The sequence below is a fragment of the Entelurus aequoreus genome, linkage group LG16 (assembly GCF_033978785.1).
Source record: "Entelurus aequoreus isolate RoL-2023_Sb linkage group LG16, RoL_Eaeq_v1.1, whole genome shotgun sequence".
NCBI classification, from domain to species: domain Eukaryota; kingdom Metazoa; phylum Chordata; class Actinopteri; order Syngnathiformes; family Syngnathidae; genus Entelurus; species Entelurus aequoreus.
In genome coordinates, this window is record NC_084746.1 from 16553892 (window position 1) to 16574754 (window position 20863).

General features: G+C 40.7%; 1 protein-coding gene across 1 annotated transcript; it reads left to right on the forward strand.

The window, feature by feature from the left end:
• Positions 1-228: 228 nt before the first annotated feature.
• Positions 229-18882, forward strand: abhd8a (abhydrolase domain containing 8a). The gene is made up of 4 exons (XM_062023455.1): positions 229-1004; positions 6143-6313; positions 10195-10411; positions 17089-18882. The coding sequence occupies exons 1-4, from the start codon at positions 235-237 to the stop codon at positions 17305-17307; spliced, it is 1377 nt and encodes a 458-aa protein (XP_061879439.1). The 5' UTR covers positions 229-234; the 3' UTR covers positions 17308-18882.
• The last annotated feature ends 1981 nt before the right edge of the window (positions 18883-20863 follow it).

A 20863-nucleotide genomic window follows, 5' to 3' on the forward strand; every position in this document is an offset into this window, starting at 1 on the left:
ACACTGGACTAACTGCTGGCCATCATGGACAATCCTGCCCACCCACTCCACCAGACAATTGAGGGACAGCTGAGCTCACACTCCAACAGACTCCTTCAGCTTCGTTCGATTCAAGAACTCCTCCATTCCGCACTCCATCCAGCTGTAGATGATATCTGTCTATTACCTGACCGCTTCCATGTTAGCTACTTCTCTTTGTTTATAATGTTTATTTGTTGTTTGCAGGAAGGCACCATGCTGACTAGTATCACCGAGGGGATACTGTGCTGCCTCACCGGGAAGGCGGCACGTCTCGTTCTGCCCCTGGAGTCCACAGCACCCTCCGACGGCTTTGAATTCGTGGAGGTGAAACCCGGAAGAGTTCTGCGAGTCCGCCATATCGTCCCCGAGCGTCAGCCGGTTGGTAAGGAGGAGCGAGAGCAGAAGGACGGTGAAGACGCCGACGGTGGTGTCCACTGCAAGAGGAAGATCACGGTCTACCGTAACGGTCAGCTAGTCATTGAGAACCTCGGCGATGTTTTGCACTCTGAGATCCTCCAGTGTCAGGACGGTGATCTGGAGCCGTGTAGTACTGTCGAGGTGGAGCTGGCCGACTACAAGGAAATGGCCTCGTCCCCGGATCCCAGACCAGTTCCGCCCGCTATTCCTCCGCCTCCTGGCGAGCAAAAGCCTGCCCCACCTCCTCGCCGCCGCCGCCGGAAGCCCAAACGCACCGTGCTGATCGACTCCCACAGAGTGATCACCAGCTGCAAGGGCACGCACTCGGACGTGGCGCTGTTTTTTGTGCACGGCGTCGGAGGCTCCTCGGACATATGGAGCAGCCAACTGGACTTCTTCTCTCGGCTGGGCTACGAGGTCATCGCACCGGACTTGGCGGGGCACGGAGCCAGCAGCGCCCCGCAGATTGCCGCCGCCTACACTTTTTATGCTCTGGCGGAGGACCTGCGTGCCATCTTCAAGAGATATGCTCGGAAACGCAACATTCTCATCGGCCACTCGTACGGGTGAGAGTTTGACATTTTGCCACGATTGACTGTCATTCAAGTGTAAAAATAATTTCAAACCTAAATGTGCATGGGAGTTTGCCCAACCAGTCTACATGTGCTCTGTGGACTTGGAGAAGGCATTCGACCGTGTCCCTCGGGAAGTCCTGTGGGGAGTGCTCAGAGAGTATGGGGTATCGGACTGTCTGGTTGTGGCGGTCCGCTCCCTGTACGATCAGTGCCAGAGCTTGGTCCGCATTGCCGGCAGTAAGTCGGACACGTTTCCAGTGAGGGTTGGACTCCGCCAAGGCTGCCCTTTGTCACCGATTCTGTTCATAACTTTTATGGACAGAATTTCTAGGCGCAGTCAGGGCGTTGAGGGGATCTGATTTGGTGGCTGCAGGATTAGGTCTCTGCTATTTGCAGATGATGTGGTCCTAATGGCTTCATCTGGCCAGGATCTTCAGCTCTCGCTGGATCGGTTCGCAGCCGAGTGTGAAGCGACTGGTCCGAGTCCATGGTTCTCGCCCGGAAAAGGGTGGAGTGCCATCTCCGGGTTGGGGAGGAGACTTTGCCCCAAGTGGAGGAGTTCAAGTACCTTGGAGTCTTGTTCACGAGTGAGGGAAGAGTGGATCGTGAGATCGACAGGCGGATCGGTGCGGCGTCTTCAGTAATGCGGACGCTGTATCGATCCGTTGTGGTGAAGAAGGAGCTGACCCGGAAGGCAAAGCTCTCAATTTACCGGTCGATCTACGTTCCTGTCCTCACCTATGGTCATGAGCTTTGGGTTATGACCGAAAGGACAAGATCATGGGTACAAGCGACCGAAATGAGTTTCCTCTGCCGGGTGGCGGGTCTCTCCCTTAGCGATAGGGTGAGAAGCTCTGCCATCCGGGGGGAGCTCAAAGTAAAGCCGCTGCTCCTCCACATCGAGAGGAGCCAGTTGAGGTGGTTTGGGCATCTGGTCAGGATGCCACCCGAACGCCTCCCTAGGGAGGTGTTTAGGGCACGTCCGACCGGTAAGAGGCCACAGGGAAGACCCAGGACACGTTGGGAAGACTATGTCTCCCGGTTGGCCTGGGAACGCCTCGGGATCCCCCGGGAAGAGCTGGACCAAGTGGCTGGGGAGAGGAAAGTCTGGGCTTCCCTGCTTAGGCTGCTGCCCCCGCGACCCGACCTCGAATAAGCGGAAGAAGATGGATGGATGGATGGATGGATGTTCTAAATATGATGCTGAATCGTCAAAGTGGAGGAAGTTGCCTCTAGGCTTTTGTAAAGTTTGAAAAAAACTTTACTGTAATTGTTACATGTCAATTATTTATAAAAACAGCGTCGTAGATTTTAAGATCAAATACATTTTATTGTGAAAGTTCAATAATAGGTTTGCCTGAATCAAATTAAAAAAGTTCTAAGACTATATCTACACCGTCTGGATATCGGCAAACCCAGCAAGGAAAACTTCACTCAACAGTCGTAACTACAGTTTTTGGATCAAGGATGAGGTCATAGAAGAAAGGTAACATCAAATAAATCTACCTGGAGCAGCATTGGAGAAAGTTATGTACAAGTTTCAATTTTGCACATAATTGTGATGCGTCCAAGGACCCTTGATTAAAGTTAGAAGTAGAGCTTTCACTAGTTTTTAAAGACGAGGGGAGACTTAACTCCCAGGAGATGCACTAATTATAATATAATCATATTGTATATGATATATATTATCCTCTGATGATAATCCTATCTATCAGATAATCCCTACTTGACATATTTATAATCATATTTAAGTGAATAATGTTGGCGTGGCGAAGCTGGTAGAGTGGCTGTGCCAGCAATCGGAGTGTTGCTGGTTACTGGGGTTCAATTCCCACCTTCTACCTTCCTAGTCAGGTCCGTTGTGTCCTTGGGCAAGACACTTCACCCTTTGCCTCTGATGGCTGCTGGTTAGCGCCTTGCATGGCAGCTCCCGCCATCAGTGTGTGAATGTGTGTGTGAATGGGTAAATGTGGAAATACTGTCAAAGCACTTTGAGTACCTTGAAGGTAGAAAAGCGCTATACAAGTATAACCCATTTATCATTTATATGATTATTTCTTTAAATTCACATGCTCCACACTGTCTTGAATTTGTTTAGACTTCCATCCATCCATCCATTTTCTACCGCTTATTCCCTTCGGGGTCGCGGGGGGCGCTGGAGCCTATCTCAGCTACAATCGGGCGGAAGGCGGGGTACACCCTGGACAAGTTGCCACCTCATCGCAGGGCCAACACAGATAGACAGACAACATTCACACTCACATTCACACACTAGGGCCAATTTAGTGTTGCCAATCAACCTATCCCCAGGTGCATGTTTTTGGAGGTGGGAGGAAGCCGGAGTACCCGGAGGGAACCCACGCAGTCACGGGGAGAACATGCAAACTCCACACAGAAAGATCCCGAGCCCGGGATTGAACTCAGGACTACTCAGGACCTTCGTATTGTGAGGCAGACGCACTAACCCCTCTTCCACCGTGCTGCCCCTTGTTTAGACTTATTTGTAAAAAAAAAATAATAATGAAAAAAAAAATAGAAGCTGAACCAAATTATTTAGGAAGGGGTTGATACGTTCGAGATATGTTAATCCGATCTTTAAAAAGTCAAAAAAAAAAGGTGGCAATCAATATTTTTTAGTGCACGTAAACATAACAAGTGTGTGCGTATGGGGCGGCGATGTTGGGTTTAGGGTGGTATGGGGGGGCCATTCCGGAGTCTTGTGTAGGGGGCCCCAGAATTTGGTGCTATGCCCCTGCCATGTTGTACTGAGGAGCTTAAATGGAGACCACTTTAATTGCTCGTTAAATGTTTTTATAAATGTTGTTTACTGCTCTATGGTCATCATCGTATTTGTCCTTTTGGTACCCTTCTTTGGTGCTATCGTAAATAAGCAAAACACACTTATTAAATAATTGTTTCCCAAAGTTTACATTTGTATTGGAGTTTGTAGAGGGGACAAACATACATAGACTTGATACATTAAATTATTATATAATTGTTATTATTATTATGTAATTGATATTATTATTAGAAAATATTTATAACTGATTTATTATATAAATTACATTTTATTTACAAAATACAGATACCTTTAGAGGAATAAATTATTTTGTTCAAAAAAGTAAATAACAAATAATAATAATAATAAATAGACAAAACTAAATATGCTTGGAAACATGATTTTTTTTTTGTCCCAAGTTCGTTATATTACAAATGTTGTCCTTCCTTAGACTCAAACATATTGAAATATATCATCTATTGCACTGTTATTGACATATGCGGTACATAAACTGACGATAAATGACATTTGCTCCATTGATGGCTGTCAATATTAGATGAGCCTTCATTTTTTGCGAGCGACTGGAAGAAAAGCTCTGACTCTCGTGGCGAGAATTCAAACGTAATACTTCCTAAGAGTATGATGTACTGTACATTTTTCTCTGCTCAAAATCCATTGTTGGGTTCTCTAGATCCCAAATAAGATGATGCGTCTTTTTTGGGGGAAAAATATTGTATCATATTCAGTTACATGCTACGGAGCCCCTAAAGCAGGGGTCCCCAAACTTTTTGACTCGGGGGCTGCATTGGGTTAAAAAAAATTGGCCGGGAGCCAGGCTGTATATATATATATATATATATATATATATATATATATATATATATATATATATATATATATATATATATATATATATTAGGGCTGCAACTAACGATTAATTTGATAATCGATTAATCTGTCGATTATTACTCCGATTAATCGATTAATAATCGGATAAAAGAGACAAACTACATTTCTATCCTATCCAGTATTTTATTGGAAAAAAACAGCATACTGGCACCATACTTATTTTGATTATTGTTTCTCAGCCGTTTGTAAATGTTGCAGTTTATAAATAAAGGTTTATTTAAAAAAAACAAAAAAACTCTGCGCATAGCATAGATCCAACGAATCGATGACTAAATTAATCGGCAACTATTTTAATAATCGATTTTAATAATAATTAGTTGTTGCAGCCCTAATATATATATATATATATATATATATATATATATATATATATATATATATATATATATATATATATATATATATATATATATATATATATATATATATATATATATATATATATATATATATATGTATGTATGTACATATATACATTGTCTTTATAATCCGTTTTGTCATTTAACATCAATTAACATTGATGTTCATCAACATTTAACATTGTCACGTTATCGATGGGAAAATTCATTTTTAGACAATATGATTTGCCTGAGCGGCTAGGAGACACCGAGAGTAACAAGCGGTAGAAAATGGATTAGAAAGGAAAGATTAAAAAAAAAAAAAAAAACTTTTTTTTAAAAAATGATTATAATTTTTTTTTAACTTGGGACTTCCCGTGGGCTGGATTTTGGATGCTGGAGGGCCGGATCCGGCCCGCGGGCCGTAGTTTGGGGACCCCTGCCCTAAAGGGACATGGGGGGGAAATTTTTTAAAATAATTTAATTTAATTTAATTTAATTTTTTTTAGACATGTATCTCGTGTGCACGAGAAACTTTTTTTAAAGTTATAAAAAAAAAAACATTTTTAAAATCCTTTTTTAAAATTTTTTTTAGACATGTATCTCGTGCGCACGAGAAGGTTTCTTGTGCGCACGAGATACATGTCTAAAAAAAAAAAAATTCCCCCATGTTCCTTTAGAGGCTCCGTAAAATGCGCTACTTGAACACGTTTTGTTTTTTTTAAATCAAAAGCTCCCCATTTAGATCTTTAGAAAAATAGGCATTTTTTTCAACATAATAACACATATTCTAATCTGTAATGAGCAACATTAAAATACAGTGGCAAAGTAGGCCGAAGTATTCATTAAAAACAAGGCAGAGGCTTTATTTAGCAAGTATATTTAATATTTGTGGCCACTGTAACATTATAGTTTGAACAGTAACACTGTGTTTGAATATTGTAAATTAAAACGTCGTACCTAAATAGTGAATCGCATAAAATGAATCGATTCTTTGGCGTACCGCTAGATAGAGCCTGAGCACCGCAGTTTGAGAATGACTACTCTAAAATGTCCTAACTGTGCTTGAATGCTTTAAATGTGTCTTTTGGATTTCTTTGCAGGGTGTCGTTTTGCACATTCCTGGCCCACGAATACCCTGACCTTGTCCACAAGGTGGTAATGGTCAATGGAGGAGGTCCCACAGCCTTGGAGCCCAGCCTCTGTTCCATCTTTCAGCTGCCGTCATGTGTCCTTCACTGCCTGTCTCCTTGTCTGGCCTGGAGCTTCCTCAAGTAAGATTTATGCTCACTTTGGTAGTAACATTTGGCAGAGACACTTTAGTTGTATGTTTGTATGTATATCTATGTTTGTATATATACTGTATATATATGTATATATATATATATGTACAAACCCCATAACCAGTGAAGTTGGCACGTTGTGTAAATGGTAAATAAAAACAGAATACAATGATTTGCAAATCCTTTTCAACTTATATTCAATTGAATAGACTGCAAAGACAAGATATTTAACGTTCCAACTGAGAAACTTAATTTATTTTTGCAAATAATCATTAACTTAGAATTTAATGGCAGCAACACATTGCAAAAAAGTTGGCACGGGGGCATTTTTACCACTGTGTTACATGGCCTTTCCTTTTAACAACACTCAGTAAACGTTTGGGAACTGAGGAGACACATTTTTGAAGCTTTTCAGGTGGAATTCTTTCCCATTCTTGCTTGATGTACAGCTTAAGTTGTTCAACAGTCCGGGGTCTCCGTTGTGGTATTTTAGGCTTCAATGGGAGACAGGTCTGGACTACAGGCAGGCCAGTCTAGTACCTGCACTCTTTTACTATGAAGCCACGCTGTTGTAACCCGTGGCTTGGCATTTGTCAGGTTCAAACACTGATGACATCTATTAAACAGGCAAGAAGCAAGGAATCATGCAGAGACAGAGTTCAATTTTGCTCAATGAGGAGAGACGTTTTTGGGCTGTACTCTAGTTACAGATCCAACCTACGCTCTAAAGTCCAGCCCCACGTGCTCCACTATTTATTTGGGAGGTCCCTGGTTACATCACTGAGGCTGCTGCTGAAGGAAGGGGTTCACCTCAGCAGCCCCAGTTAGACACAATATATGACTATTCATGAAATGCAAATGTGCTGACACTCGTTATATCGCCCTGTCTCTGCTCTGTCTGCGTCACGGCACTCGATGTTCTGGACACAGACACTGATACGAGACGATGTCCCTTTGCACAGATAGAAAAGTACAACTTCAGCACAATTGATAATAACTATAGCAACGGCCTTTAAGCATAAGAGTTGTGTGATAACTCACACATAATTATTCTAACAGCATTGTCTTGCTGAAATAAGCAGGGGCGTCCATGATAACGTTGCTTGGATGGCAACATATGTTGCTCCAAAACTTGTATGTAACTTTCAGCATTAATGGTGCCTTCACAGATGTGTAAGTTACCCATGTCTTGGGCACTAATACACCCCCATACCATCACAGATGCTGACTTTTCAACTTTGCGCCTATAACAATCCGGATGGTTCTTTTCCTCTTTGGTCCGGAGGACACAACGTCCACAGTTTCCAAAAACAATTTGAAATGTGGACTCGTCAGACCACAGAACACTTTTCCACTTTGCATCAGTCCATCTTAGATGAGCTCGGGCCCAGCGAAGCTGGCGGCGTTTCTGGGTGTTGTTGATAAATGGCTTTCGCTTTGCATGGCAGAGTTTTAACTTGCACTTACAGATGTAGCGACCAACTGTAGTTACTGACAGTGGTTTTCTGAAGTGTTGCTGAGCCCATGTGGTGATATCCTTTACACACTGATGTCGCTTTTTGTCGCAGTACCGTCTGAGGGATCGAAAATCTGGAATATCATCGCTTACGTGCAGTGATTTCTCCAGATTCTCTGAACCTTTTGACGATATTACGGACCGTAGATGGTGAGATCCATAAATTCCTTGCAATAGCTGTTGTTCTTAAACAGTTTGCTCACGCATTTGTTGACAAAGTGGTGACCCTCGCCCCATCCTTGTTTGTGAATGACTGAGCATTTCATGGAAGCCAATCATGGCACCCACCTGTTCCCAATTTGCCTGTTCACCTGTGGGATGTTCCAAATAAGTGCTTGATGAGCATTCCTCAACTTTCTCAGTCTTTTTTGCCACTAGTGCCAGCTTTTTTAAAAACACGTTGCAGGCATCAAATTCCAAATGAGCTAATATTTGCAAAAAATAAAGTTTTCAAGTTTTCTATTCAATTGAATATAAGTTGAAAAGGATTTGCAAATCATTGTATTCTGTTTTTATTTACCATTTACACAACGTGCCAACTTCACTGGTTTTGGGTTTTGTAGATGTATATGTACTATATATGTATATATAAATGTGTCTGTATACAAAACATGGATAAATAATACTCCTGACAACCAGCCGTCCTCTGCAGAGGACATTTCGTGCTTTACATAACACCTTCATTTTTAACTCTGACTAAAGAAATAGACCAAAATCCGTGGGAGGTGTGGGAAGATGCAACACCTGTTCTGGTTGTTTTGGAGTCATGTAGCGGTATTGAGTAACAGGTCCGCATTTATTCATGTGGATAAACGTTTGTTTTGAAAATAGACACGACATTAAAGGTGTTTAATAAACACGTTAAAGGCCTACTGAAATACATTTTTTTTATTTAATAGCAGGTCCATTCTATGTGTCATACTTGATCATTTCGCGATATTGCCATATTTTTGCTGAAAGGATTTAGTAGAGAACAACGACGATAAAGTTCGCAACTTTTGCTCGCTGATAAAAAAGCCTTGCCTGTACCGGAAGTAGCGTGACGTCACAGGAGCTAGTATTCCTCACAATTCCCCTTTGTTTACAATGGAGCGAGAGAGATTCGGAGCGACAAAGCGACGATTACCCCATTAATTTGAGCGAGGATGAAAGATTCGTGGATGAGGAACGTTAGAGTGAAAGACTAGAGAGGCAGTGAAGGACGTATCTTTTTTCGCTCTGACCGTAACTTAGGTACAAGCTGGCTCATTGGATTCCACACTCTCTCCTTTTTCTATTGTGGATCACGGATTTGTATTTTAAACCACCTCGGATACTATATCCTCTTGAAAATGAGAGTCGAGAACGCAAAATGGACATTCACAGTGACTTTTATCTCCACGACAATACATCGACGAAGCTCTTTAGCATGAGCTAACGTGATAGCATCTGTCTCAAATGCAGATGGAAACAAAATAAATAAATCCCTGACTGGAAGGATAGACAGAAGATCAACAATACTATTAAACCATGGACATGTAACTACACGGTTAATAGTTCTCAGCCTGGCAAAGCTTAACAATGCTTTTGCTAACGACGCTAAGGCTAACTTAGCAACTTAGCAACCGGACCTCACAGAGCTATGATAAAAACATTAGCGCTCCACCTACGCCAGCAGGCCCTCATCTGCTCATCAACACCCGTGCTCACCTGCGTTCCAGCGATCGACGGCGCGACGAAGGACTTCATCCGTGGGTTTGGCGGCTAGCATCGGCTAGGCGTCTGCTATCCAAGTAAGTAGTCCTTGTTGTGTTGCTACAGCCAGCCGCTAATACACCGATCGATCCCACCTACAACGTTCTTCTTTGCCGCCTCCATTGTTCATTAAACAAATTGCAAAAGATTCACCAACACAGATGTCCAGAATACTGTGGAACTATGAAATGAAAACAGAGCTTGTTGTATAGGATTCTACGAGCTCCGAATACTTCCCTTGCCCTCGTGACGTCACACGCATACGTCAGCATAATAAAACGTTTTTAACCGGAAGTGTGGCGGGAAATTTAAAATGTCACTTTATAAGTTAACCCGGCCGTATTGGCATGTGTTGCAATGTTAAGATTTCATCATTGATGTATAAACTATCAGACTGCGTGGTCGGTAGTAGTGGCTTTCAGTAGGCCTTTAAGTGCATATGATTTCCCTTTTTTCTTAGGTATCTTTGAAACACAAATAAGATGGATTAAAAATAAATAATATTTAAGAATCAAAATGAATCCACAGAACAAAAACAAATGACGCTGATGTAGAGGGCTCAAAAACTGATACGTTAAACCAGTCAGTCCGTGCTCATTTGGATTCTCTTGTCAAATTGAAGAGCCGGATTCGCCCATCAAGGTGCCAAAGAAAAGCAGCTGTTGAAGCAAGGCAACGCCTTCAACGTGTCGCCATTCGTGCTGCGCGCCATGATGAGCGGGCAGTACTGGCCCGAGGGGGACGAGGTCTACCACGCCGAGCTCACCGTGCCCATCCTTCTGGTTCACGGCATGTGTGACAAGTTTGTGCCAATGGATGAAGACCAGCGCATGGCAGAGGTATTCAGTGTTGGCAAGTCATAAAAATGGGGTCTTACAGTACATTTTTGGGGTCCTGCTTTTTTGTAACCATTTTGAAAACAAATGATAAATGTGTGCATCATCCTGTTATAATCTCACATTCTATATTGTGTTTTGGAAAAAGGTTGTCATAAACGTTACTCCATTCATTTAAAAAAAAAAATAACACAAAAGAAAACAAATGCAGTATTTGTGATTAGAGATGTCCGATAATATTGGCAGTTCGATAAATGCTTTAAAATGTAATATCGGAAATTATCGGTATCGGTTTCAAAGAGTAAAATGTATGACTTTTTAAAAGGCAGCTGTACGGAGCGGTACACGGACGTAGGGAGAAGTACAGAGCAGTTGCGTCTCCCAGTCATACTTGCCAACCCTCCCGATTTTCCCCGGGAGACTCCCGAATTTCAGTGCACCTCCCGAGAATCTCCCGGGGCAACCATTCTCCCGAATTTCTCCCGATTTCCACTCAGACAACAAAATTGGGGGCGTGCCTTAAAGGCACTGCCTTTGCGTGCCGGCCCAGTCACATAATATCTACGGCTTTTCACACACACAAGTGAATGCAAGGTATACTTGGTCAACAGCCATACAGGTCACACTGAGGGTGACCGTATAAACAACTTCAACACTGTTACAAATATACACCACACTGTGAACCCACACCAAACAAGAATGACAAACACATTTCGGGAGTACACCCGCACTGTAACACAACATAAACACAACAGAACAAATACCCAGAATCCCATGCAGCACTAACTCTTCCGGGACGCTACAATATACACCCCTCACTACCCTCCACCCCCCACCCACCTCAACCCCGCCCACCTCAACCTCCTCATGTCCCAAATTCCAAGCTGCTGTTTTGAGGCATGTTAAAAAAAATAATGCACTTTGTGACTTCAATAATAAATATGGCAGTGCCATGTTGGCATTTTTTTCCATAACTTGAGTAGATTTATTTTGGAAAACCTTGTTACATTGTTTAATGCATCCAGCGGGGCATCACAACAAAATTAGGCATAATAATGTGTTAATTCCTCGATTGTATATATCGGTATCGGTTGATATCGGAATCAGTAATTAAGAGTTGGACAATATCGGATATTGGCAAAAAAGCCATTATCGGACATCTCTATTTGTGATCGATAAAACTTTTGGCGAATCAAAATTTAAGAAACTGTACCAGAAAGTGCATTACTTTGAAGTAGGGCTGCAACAACTAATCGATTAAATCTATTAAAATCGATTATAAAAATAGTTGGCGATTAATTTAGTCATAGATTCGTTGGAACTATGCTATGCGCATGCGCAGAGGCAATTTATTTTATTTTATTTTTTTTTAGAATTTTTTAGAATTTTTTTTATAAACCTTTATTTATAAACTGCAACATGTACAAACAGCTGAGAAACAATAATCAAAATAATTATGGTGCCAGTATGCTGTTTTTTTTCAATAAAATACTGGAAAGGATAGAAATGTAGTTTGTCTCTTTTATCCGATTATTAATCGATTAATCGAAGTAATAATCGACAGATTAATTGATTATCAAATTAATCGTTAGTTGCAGCCCTACTTTAAAGTCCACCAATAATAAATAATTGATCATTTGACCCGGCAAATATACTGTATTTTCCGGACCATAGGGCGCACCGGATTATAAGGCGCACTGCCGATGAATGGTCTATTTTTTTATAATTTTTCATGTATTAGGCGCACCAGATTATATATATATTATTGTGATTTTTTTTTTTAAATGTAATACTCTTCCTTGTAGGTCTACATAACATATAAGCGAGGTGTTTCCACGCATATAAGATGTGTCTGGAAATAATAGCAATTGGGGGGAAAATCAAGCAAATAATGTTATGGTTCAATCCAAGTTCATTGGGAGGCTGCGTAAAACGTGTACGGTATTTTCCGGACCATAGGGCGCACCGGGTTATAAGGCGCACTGCTGATGAGCGGGTCTATTCAGGTTGTTTTCATATATAAGGCGCACCGGATTATAAGGCGCATTATAGGAGTCATATTATTATTATTTTTGTCTAAATGTAAAAGACTTCCGTGTGGTCTACATAACATGTGATGGTGGTTCTTTGGTCAAAATGTTGCATAGATGATGTTTTACAGATCATCTTCAAGACGCTTTCTGACAGTCGCTTTAGTCTTATTAACGTGCCTCCACTTCGACAGCGTCTTCTCCCCGTCATCTTTGTTGTAGCGGTGTAGCGTGCAAGGACGGGAGTGGAAGAAGTGTCAAAAGATGGAGCTAACTGTTTTAATGACATTCACACTTTACTTCAATCAATAACGGAGCAGCATCTCCTCATCTGTGGCTCACTAGTGCAACAACAACGCCGGAAATGTGTCCCGTGACCGGAAATCTCATAATAACTAAAGTTCCTTGGGTGAATAATGCAAACTCACTACACCGGTATGTTTTAGCGCTTTCATGGCGAGTTTACTGACTGATATAAGTAAGAACTTTACACTACTTTATATAGGAAATGGCACTAAAATATTTACTACTAAACTTCTTCTTCTTACTACGATTTTTTGAGCGCCGTGTGTAATGTTCTATATTTTCAATGGAACATTTTAAAATGTTGGTGTTGTTTACTTGAGACTTATCTCTTATGTTTGACTGCCATCTACTGGTCACACTTATAATTACACCCTGTACCAAATAAAATAGTGTAGCGTAACGTAAGAGTTGGTACTGCTGGGAATTCTGGGTATTTGTTCTGTTTTGTTTGTGTTGTGTTTAGAGATGTCCGATAATGGCTTTTTTGCCGATATCCCCACCAGAAGTTGCATTAATGGTAATTAAGTATTTAATTTATTATTGGTTACCTTCAGAATAACAATGCTATTAAAAAGAATAAGAGACTTGTTATACTGTAAAAATGTTGGTCTTACTTAAAAATGCACGCATTTAGTTGTATTCAGTAGAGATGTCCGATAATGGCTTTTTATCCGATATTGTCCAACTCTTAATTACCGATACCGATATAAACCGATACCGATATATACAGTCGTGGAATTAACACATTATTATGCCTAATTTTGTTGTGATGCCTCGCTGGATGCATTAAATAATGTAACAAGGTTTTCCAAAATAAATCAACTCAAGTTATGGAAAAAAATGCTAACATGGCACTGCCATATTTATTATTGAAGTCACAAAGTGCATTCTTTTTTTAACATGCCTCAAAACAGCAGCTTGGAATTTGGGACATGCTCTCCCTGAGAGAGCGTGAGGAGGTTGAGGTGGGCGGGGTTTGGGGGGGCTGGGTTGAGGTGGGGGGATAGCAGGGGGTGTATATTGTAGGGTCCCGGAAGAGTTAGTGCTGCAAGGGGTTCTGGGTATTTGTCCTGTTGTGTTTATGTTGTGTTACGGTGCGGATGTTCTCCCGAAATGTGTTTGTCATTCTTGTTTGGTGTGGGTTCACAGTGTGGCGCATATTTGTAACAGTGTTAAAGTTGTTTATAAGGCCACCCTCAGTGTGACCTGTATGGCTGTTGACCAAGTACGAATGCATTCACTTGTGTGTGTGAAAAGCCGTAGATATTATGTGATTGGGCCGGCACGCAAAGGCAGTGCCTTTAAGGTTTATTGGCGCTCTGTACTTCTCCCTACGTCCGTGTACACAGCGGCATTTTAAAAAGTCATGAATTATTCTTTTTGAAACCTATACCGATAATTTTGAAACCGATACCGATAATTTCCGATATTACATTTTAAAGCATTTATCGGTCGATAGTATCGGCAGTCCGATATTATCGGACATCCTTAGTTGTGTTGCGGTGCAAATATTCTCCCGAAATGTGTTTGTCATTGTTGTTTAGTGGGGTTTCACCATATGGCACATGTTTATGACAGTGTTGGCGTTGTTTATACGGCCACCCTTAGTGTGACATGTATGGCTGTTGAGTAAGTTAAGTTAAAGTTAAAGTACCAATGATTGTCACACACACACTAGGTGTGGTGAAATTTGTCCTCTGCATTTGACCCATCCCCTTGATCACCCCCTGGGAGGTGAGGGCAGCAGTGAGCAGCAGCGGTGGCCGCGCCCGGGAATAATTTTTGGTGATTTAAACCCCAATTCCAACCCTTGATGCCGAGTGCCAAGCAGGGAGGTAATGGGTGCCATTTTTATAGTCTTTGGTATGACTCGGCCGGGGTTTGAACTCACGACCTACCGATCTCAGGGCGGACACTCTAACTAATAGGCCACTGAGTAGGTTAAGTTTAGTATGCCTTTCATTCATTTGTACTAGGGATGTCTTAAACCAGGGGTGTCCAAACTTTTTCCACTAAGGGCCGCACACGGAAAAATTAAAGCATGTGGGGGCCATTTTGAAATTTTTCATTTTCAAAACCATAACAAAATATATGGATTTTTTATTTATTTTACCTTTAGGGGTCCCGGGGACCATAAGTCATTAAAATGTTAAAAATAAGTCAGATTATAATTTTTTTAAATTATTTAACGCTTACAGTAAATCTCTATATCAACTTCAAGTTGATATAAAGTAATAAAAAAAAATAAAAAAAATGTTTTATGGCTTTTCTGTCAAAAACAACTTTGTTTTTTTTATAGTAAAACTGAAATATACAGTATTTAGTAATTAGAGCCCTAAAAGATCAATAATACAGGACACCATTGATTTTAATTCTTTCATATTTTTGAGTAATCACAGTGAAAAGATAAATAAAAAAATCACTAAATATATTTGGGATCATAAAGTGATACATTTTTATTAGGTTTTTCTTTTACTTTCAACACTTAAGTTACGAGATCAACTTCAGATATATCTGTCCATTTTATGCTGGAGCTATTATTAGGGTCCGCCTATTATTATTATTCCGCAGCTTTGCGCACTACCCCCTTAACATGCTTCAAAACTCACCAAATTTGACACACCCATAGAAAAACGTGCCCCAACCACTTTAGTAAAAAAAACTAAAAAAAATTGCGCTCTAGCGCCCCCTAGGAAGAAAACTGCCTGTAACTCCCAGTACGAATGTCGTAAAGACATGAAACAAAAACTTCTATGTAGGTCTCACTTAGACCTACATTTCATCATTTAACATCCTCGGGCAAAAACCAACAGGAAGTTGGCAATTTCCCCTTCAAGACAAAAAATGACTAAAAACACAAATTTTTGCCTCTTTGAGCTGTAATTTGACCCCTTTAAAATACTTCAAAACTCACCAAACTTCTCACACACATCAGGATTGGTGGAAATTGCGATCTAAAAAAAAAACCAAACTCCAAAACTCAAAATTGCGCTCTTGCGCAATTTTTGAATAAAACAGAGACAAAACTGCTTCTCAGAGGAAAACACAGACAAAACTGCTTGTAACTTCCGGTAGGAACGTCTTAGAGACATGAAACAAAAACCTCTACGTAGGTCTCACTTAGACCTACATTTCATAGATTGACATCCTTCAACAAAAATCAACAGGAAGTTTGCTACCCCTCCTTCAAAACAAATTTTTTGTTTAATCCGGTCACCAAACATCAAACATTATCTCCTCTGAGCGCGTTTGTCGTTTCGGCTTCAAACTACTACAGGAGAGAGATTGAACCCTTCTGATTAAAAGTTGACGACGCCGTTTTGGAAGGTGCTACCGTTTTGATTTTACGAGCCTTCAAAGACCCGCTGCGCTGATGCTTCTCCGCTGCCTATAATGACAACATGAAATGGAATTGTTTCTTTTTTGTCCTCAAAATTCTACACACAATACCCTATAATGACAATGTGAAATGGAATTGTTTCTTTTTTGTCCTCAAAATTCTACACACAATACTGTGTGTAATGACAATGTGAAATGGATCCGCTGCTGTGATTTTACGCGCCTTCAAAGAAAACAACCACTGTGCCGCAGCACCTAGGAAAAAAACACAGACACAACTTCCTCTAACTCCCAGTACGAATATCGTAGAGACACGAAACAAAAACCTCTACGTAGGTCTCACTCAGGACTACCACTGGACAAAAGTATTGGGACACCTAGGACTAGCACCAGCCAAAATGCGGACCCGACCAACGCTGCTTGCAGCTTTAATTTTGTTTGTTTTATGCGCTTTTGTCAAAGAAAACACAATATATGCAATATTTACCACATAAAACATTTTAAAGTGAAATATTTGAAGTAATTGGAGCCCTGAAAATAATTCATTATAACATGGATTTTTTTGTCATTATTTTTTTTTTTTGAGCAATGGCAAAAAAAAGAAAAATAAAGAAAGACAAAAGAAAATGGCATGGCAGCTTTTGTGTCAACTCATTCCACTTTTTTAATGTTCTTTTTTATTTTTACATTAGTATTTCCAGAATGTGTGGCGGGCCGGTAAACAATTAGCTGCGGGCCGCACTTTGGACACCCCTGTCTTAAATGAAAACGTTCATTGAAATGGGCTACGGTTGTGGAGAATGACAGCTTTTTTTTTTGACATCTTCAGTTTAAGACCATTACCACCCCTGCCAACGCAGTAAGCTCAATTATAATCCGGAAAATACGTCAAACTAAACGCCGGCGGTAACATTCCGCGTCCTTTCTGATTTCAATGCGTAAAAAGACACTGCATAATCTTATTGCTGTACTCTACTCTAACCTCTCTTGCACGGGTCCTCTTAGATCCTCCTGTTTGCCTTCTTAAAAGTCATCGAGGAAGGAAGTCACATGGTGATGATGGAGTGTCCCGACACGGTCAACACCCTCCTCCATGAGTTCTTCCTCTGGGAGCCCGACTCGTCCAGGAAAGACAGCAAGAAGACGGAGGCGGCGGACAAGTCGCTAGCAGTCAGTGGCGCCTTCCACACGCTGAGAACCAGTAGGTCCTACGTGGACAAATAGTTCCTTTTGGGGGCTTTGGAGCGGACGGGCATTTTTCCAGGCACTTGTCAGATGTTCTTCAGGCTGCTTCCCGGCTGAGAGCTGTTACATTTGAAGGCCACGCGTCTCCAGGATGGAGGCGGCCGCTGGTGCTCTGAGATGGAGCTGGAACCCTGGCGCACTGCCAGCAGGGGAACAATGGCGAGGAAGGCAACTGGTGCAAATAACGAGGTTGGGCTTTTTTTTTGTTTTGTTCAAAACGTATTTTTTGTGGACGGTTACAAGTCGTGATGCAACAGTCATGAAATACGAATAGTTTCTATAGCCAACGGAATGCTGACGAGGGCCGAGGTTACATACGTGAATGTTCTTCTAAGGACGTGACTCAGTGTTTATTTCATACGAAAGGAATAACCCAAATATACACAATAACTCCTACAGTAGGCTATGTGTGACTGATTGGACCACATATTGCCGAAGAACCAACATATATCGTAATAATAACCACATGGTCGCATGAAGATTTAGTCATAACCAACAGGAGGTCTCACTGTAAAAAAAAAAAGACCTGCCTTTTACAGTATTTTATCCACAGTAAAATGCACGGTTGCATTACAACACATCCGTCTTTATATTTCACAGCAATGAACTGTTATTTCACAGTGAAATACTGTCTTCCAAGTCCTCTGTACCCATGAAGGTTCTCACTCATCCAGGTCCTTGTAGTCTCAGGGCGTTCAATCATCATAACTGGACTGTTTGGTTGGTCTTGGAAGATGTTTGGTCTCTCATCCCAGTAGACTTCATCAGTTCATGTTCATAGACTTAGATTGGTCAGATCGAGTCTTAGACTTAGATTGGGTAGATCTAGTCTTAGATTTGGATTGGTCAAATCTCGTTTTAGACTTAGATTGGTCAGATCTACTCTTAGACTTTGGCCAGATCTAGTCTTAGACTTAGATTGGCCTGGTCTAGTCTTAGACTTAGCTTGGTCACATCTAGTCTTAGACTTAGCTTGGTCACATCTAGTCTTAGACTTAGATTGGGCAGATCTAGTCTTAGACTTAGATTGGTCACATCTAGACTTAAACTTAGATTGGTCACATTTAGCCTTAGACTTAGATTGGTCACATCTAGACTTAGACTTAGATTGGTCACATTTAGCCTTAGACTTAGATTGGTCACATCTAGACTTAGACTTATATTGGTCACATTTAGTCTTAGACTTAGTTTGATCAGATCTAGTCTTAGAGTAAGATTGGTCAGATCTAGTCTTAGAGTTAGATTGGTCACATGTAGTCTTAGACTTAGATTGGTCACATCTAGACTTAGAGTTAGATTGGTCACATTTAGCCTTAGACTTAGATTGGTCACATCTAGACTTAGACTTAGATTGGTCACATTTAGTCTTAGACTTAGATTGATCAGATCTAGTCTTAGAGTAAGATTGGTCAGATCTAGTCTTAGAGTTAGATTGGTCACATGTAGTCTTAGACTTAGATTGGGCAGATCTAGTCTTAGACTTAGATTGGTCACATCTAGACTTAGACTTAGATTGGTCACATTTAGTCTTAGATTTAGATTGGTCACATTTAATCTTAGACTTAGATTGGTCACATCTAGACTTAGACTTAGATTGGTCACATTTAGTCTTAGACTTAGATTGATCAGATTTAGTCTTAGAATAAGATTGGTCAGATCTAGTCTTAGAGTTAGATTGGTCACGTGTAGTCTTAGACTTAGATTGGGCAGATCTAGTCTTAGACATAGATTGGTCACATCTAGACTTAGACTTAGATTGGTCACATTTAGTCTTAGACTTAGATTGGTCACATCTAGACTTAGACTTAGATTGGTCACATTTAGTCTTAGACTTAGATTGGTCACATCTAGACTTAGACTTAGATTGGTCACATTTAGTCTTAGACTTAGATTGATCAGATCTAGTCTTAGACTTAGATTGGTCACATCTAGTCTCAGATTTAGATTGGGCAGATTTAGTCTTAGACTTAGATTGGTCACATTTATTAGTCTTAGACTTAATTTGGTCAGATCTAGTCTTAGAGTAAGACTTGTCAAATCTAGTCTTAGACTTAGATTGGTCACATATAGTCTTAGATTTAGAATGGTCACATCTAGTCTTACACTTAGAATGGTCACATCTAGTCTTAGACTTAGATTGGTCACATCTAGTCTTAGACTTAGATTGGTCACATCTAGTCTTAGACTTAGATTGGTCACATCCAGTTTTAGACTTAGATTGGTCACATCTAGTCTTAGACTTAGATTGGTCACATCCAGTTTTAGACTTAGATTGGTCACATCCAGTTTTAGACTTAGATTGGTCACATCTAGTCTTAGACTTAGATTGGTCACATCCAGTTTTAGACTTAGATTGGTCACATCCAGTTTTAGACTTAGATTGGTCACATCTAGTCTTAGACTTAGATTGGTCACATCCAGTTTTAGACTTAGATTAGTCAGATCAAGTCCAACGCTTGGTGCCAAAACCTCAAATATTTATAGTCCAAAAACCAGGAGAGTGTGCCTGGGCAAGGATGGTTTTGCCCGATCGTAGTGAGAAAAAACCCCCAAAAAAACATAATTATAACAGTTTTCACTACAATCGGGCGAAACCATCCTTGCCCAGGCACACTCTCCTGGTTTTTGGAGTATCGATATTTGGGGTTTTGGCACCAGCTGCTGGATTTGATCTGCCCAATCACATCTAAGACTAGATCTGCCCAATCTAAGTCTAAGTCTAGATCTGACCAATCTAAGACAAGATGTGACCAATCTGTCTAAGACTAGATCTGACCAATCTAAGTCTCAGACTAGATCTGACCAATCTAAGTCTCAAACTAGATCTGACCATTTTAAGTCCAAGACTAGATCTGACCAATCTAAATGTAAGACTAGATCTGATCAATCTAAGTCTAAGACTAGATCTGACCAATCTATATCTAAGACTAAATCTGACCAGTCTAAGTCTATGAGCACGAACTGATGGAGTCTACTCAGATTAGCGGCGAAACGTCTTCCAAAACAAACCAAACAGTCCAGTTGTGAAGGATTGAACGCCCTGAGATGTAGTCCTTTGTGATATCACAACAAATTACTGTAAATTCAAACTGATTTGTCTCCGTACCGTAAGCGGCGCTAGGCTGTTAAAACCAGAAAGCAATTCACTCTGAAATTACAATTGGGAAGTTACAGCATTTAGCTCAGGGGTTGTCAAACTCACGTAAGCTCAGGGGCCACGTGGAGGAAAATCTATTCCAAAGTGGGCTGGACTGGTAAAATCACGGCATGATGACTTAAAAATAAAGACAACTTCAGAATATGTTTCTGTGTATCTACAAAACCATTATTCTTGAAGTCACGGCCTATCTGGGATTTAACAAAATACAAAAGAGATAATAATAACTAGGTTTAAATACCTCATTTGTCATTTCCATGTATTAGTCCTGGGCTAAGATAACAAATGGAGGTAGAAACTATTCAAAAGGGTTAAGTTACACTCAGTCTACGTTTCTCATTTTTGACAGAGACTTTTTGGGTGATGTGGCTGCCAAAG

Coding starts and splice junctions, on each gene's coding strand:
- abhd8a (XM_062023455.1), top strand. CDS start 235: ATGCTGACTAGTATCACCGAGGGGATACTGTGCTGCCTCACCGGGAAG. Junction 6,314..10,194: donor CTGGCCTGGAGCTTCCTCAA/GTAAGATTTATG, acceptor GTCAAATTGAAG/AGCCGGATTCGCCCATCAAG. Junction 10,412..17,088: donor AAGACCAGCGCATGGCAGAG/GTATTCAGTGTT, acceptor GGGTCCTCTTAG/ATCCTCCTGTTTGCCTTCTT.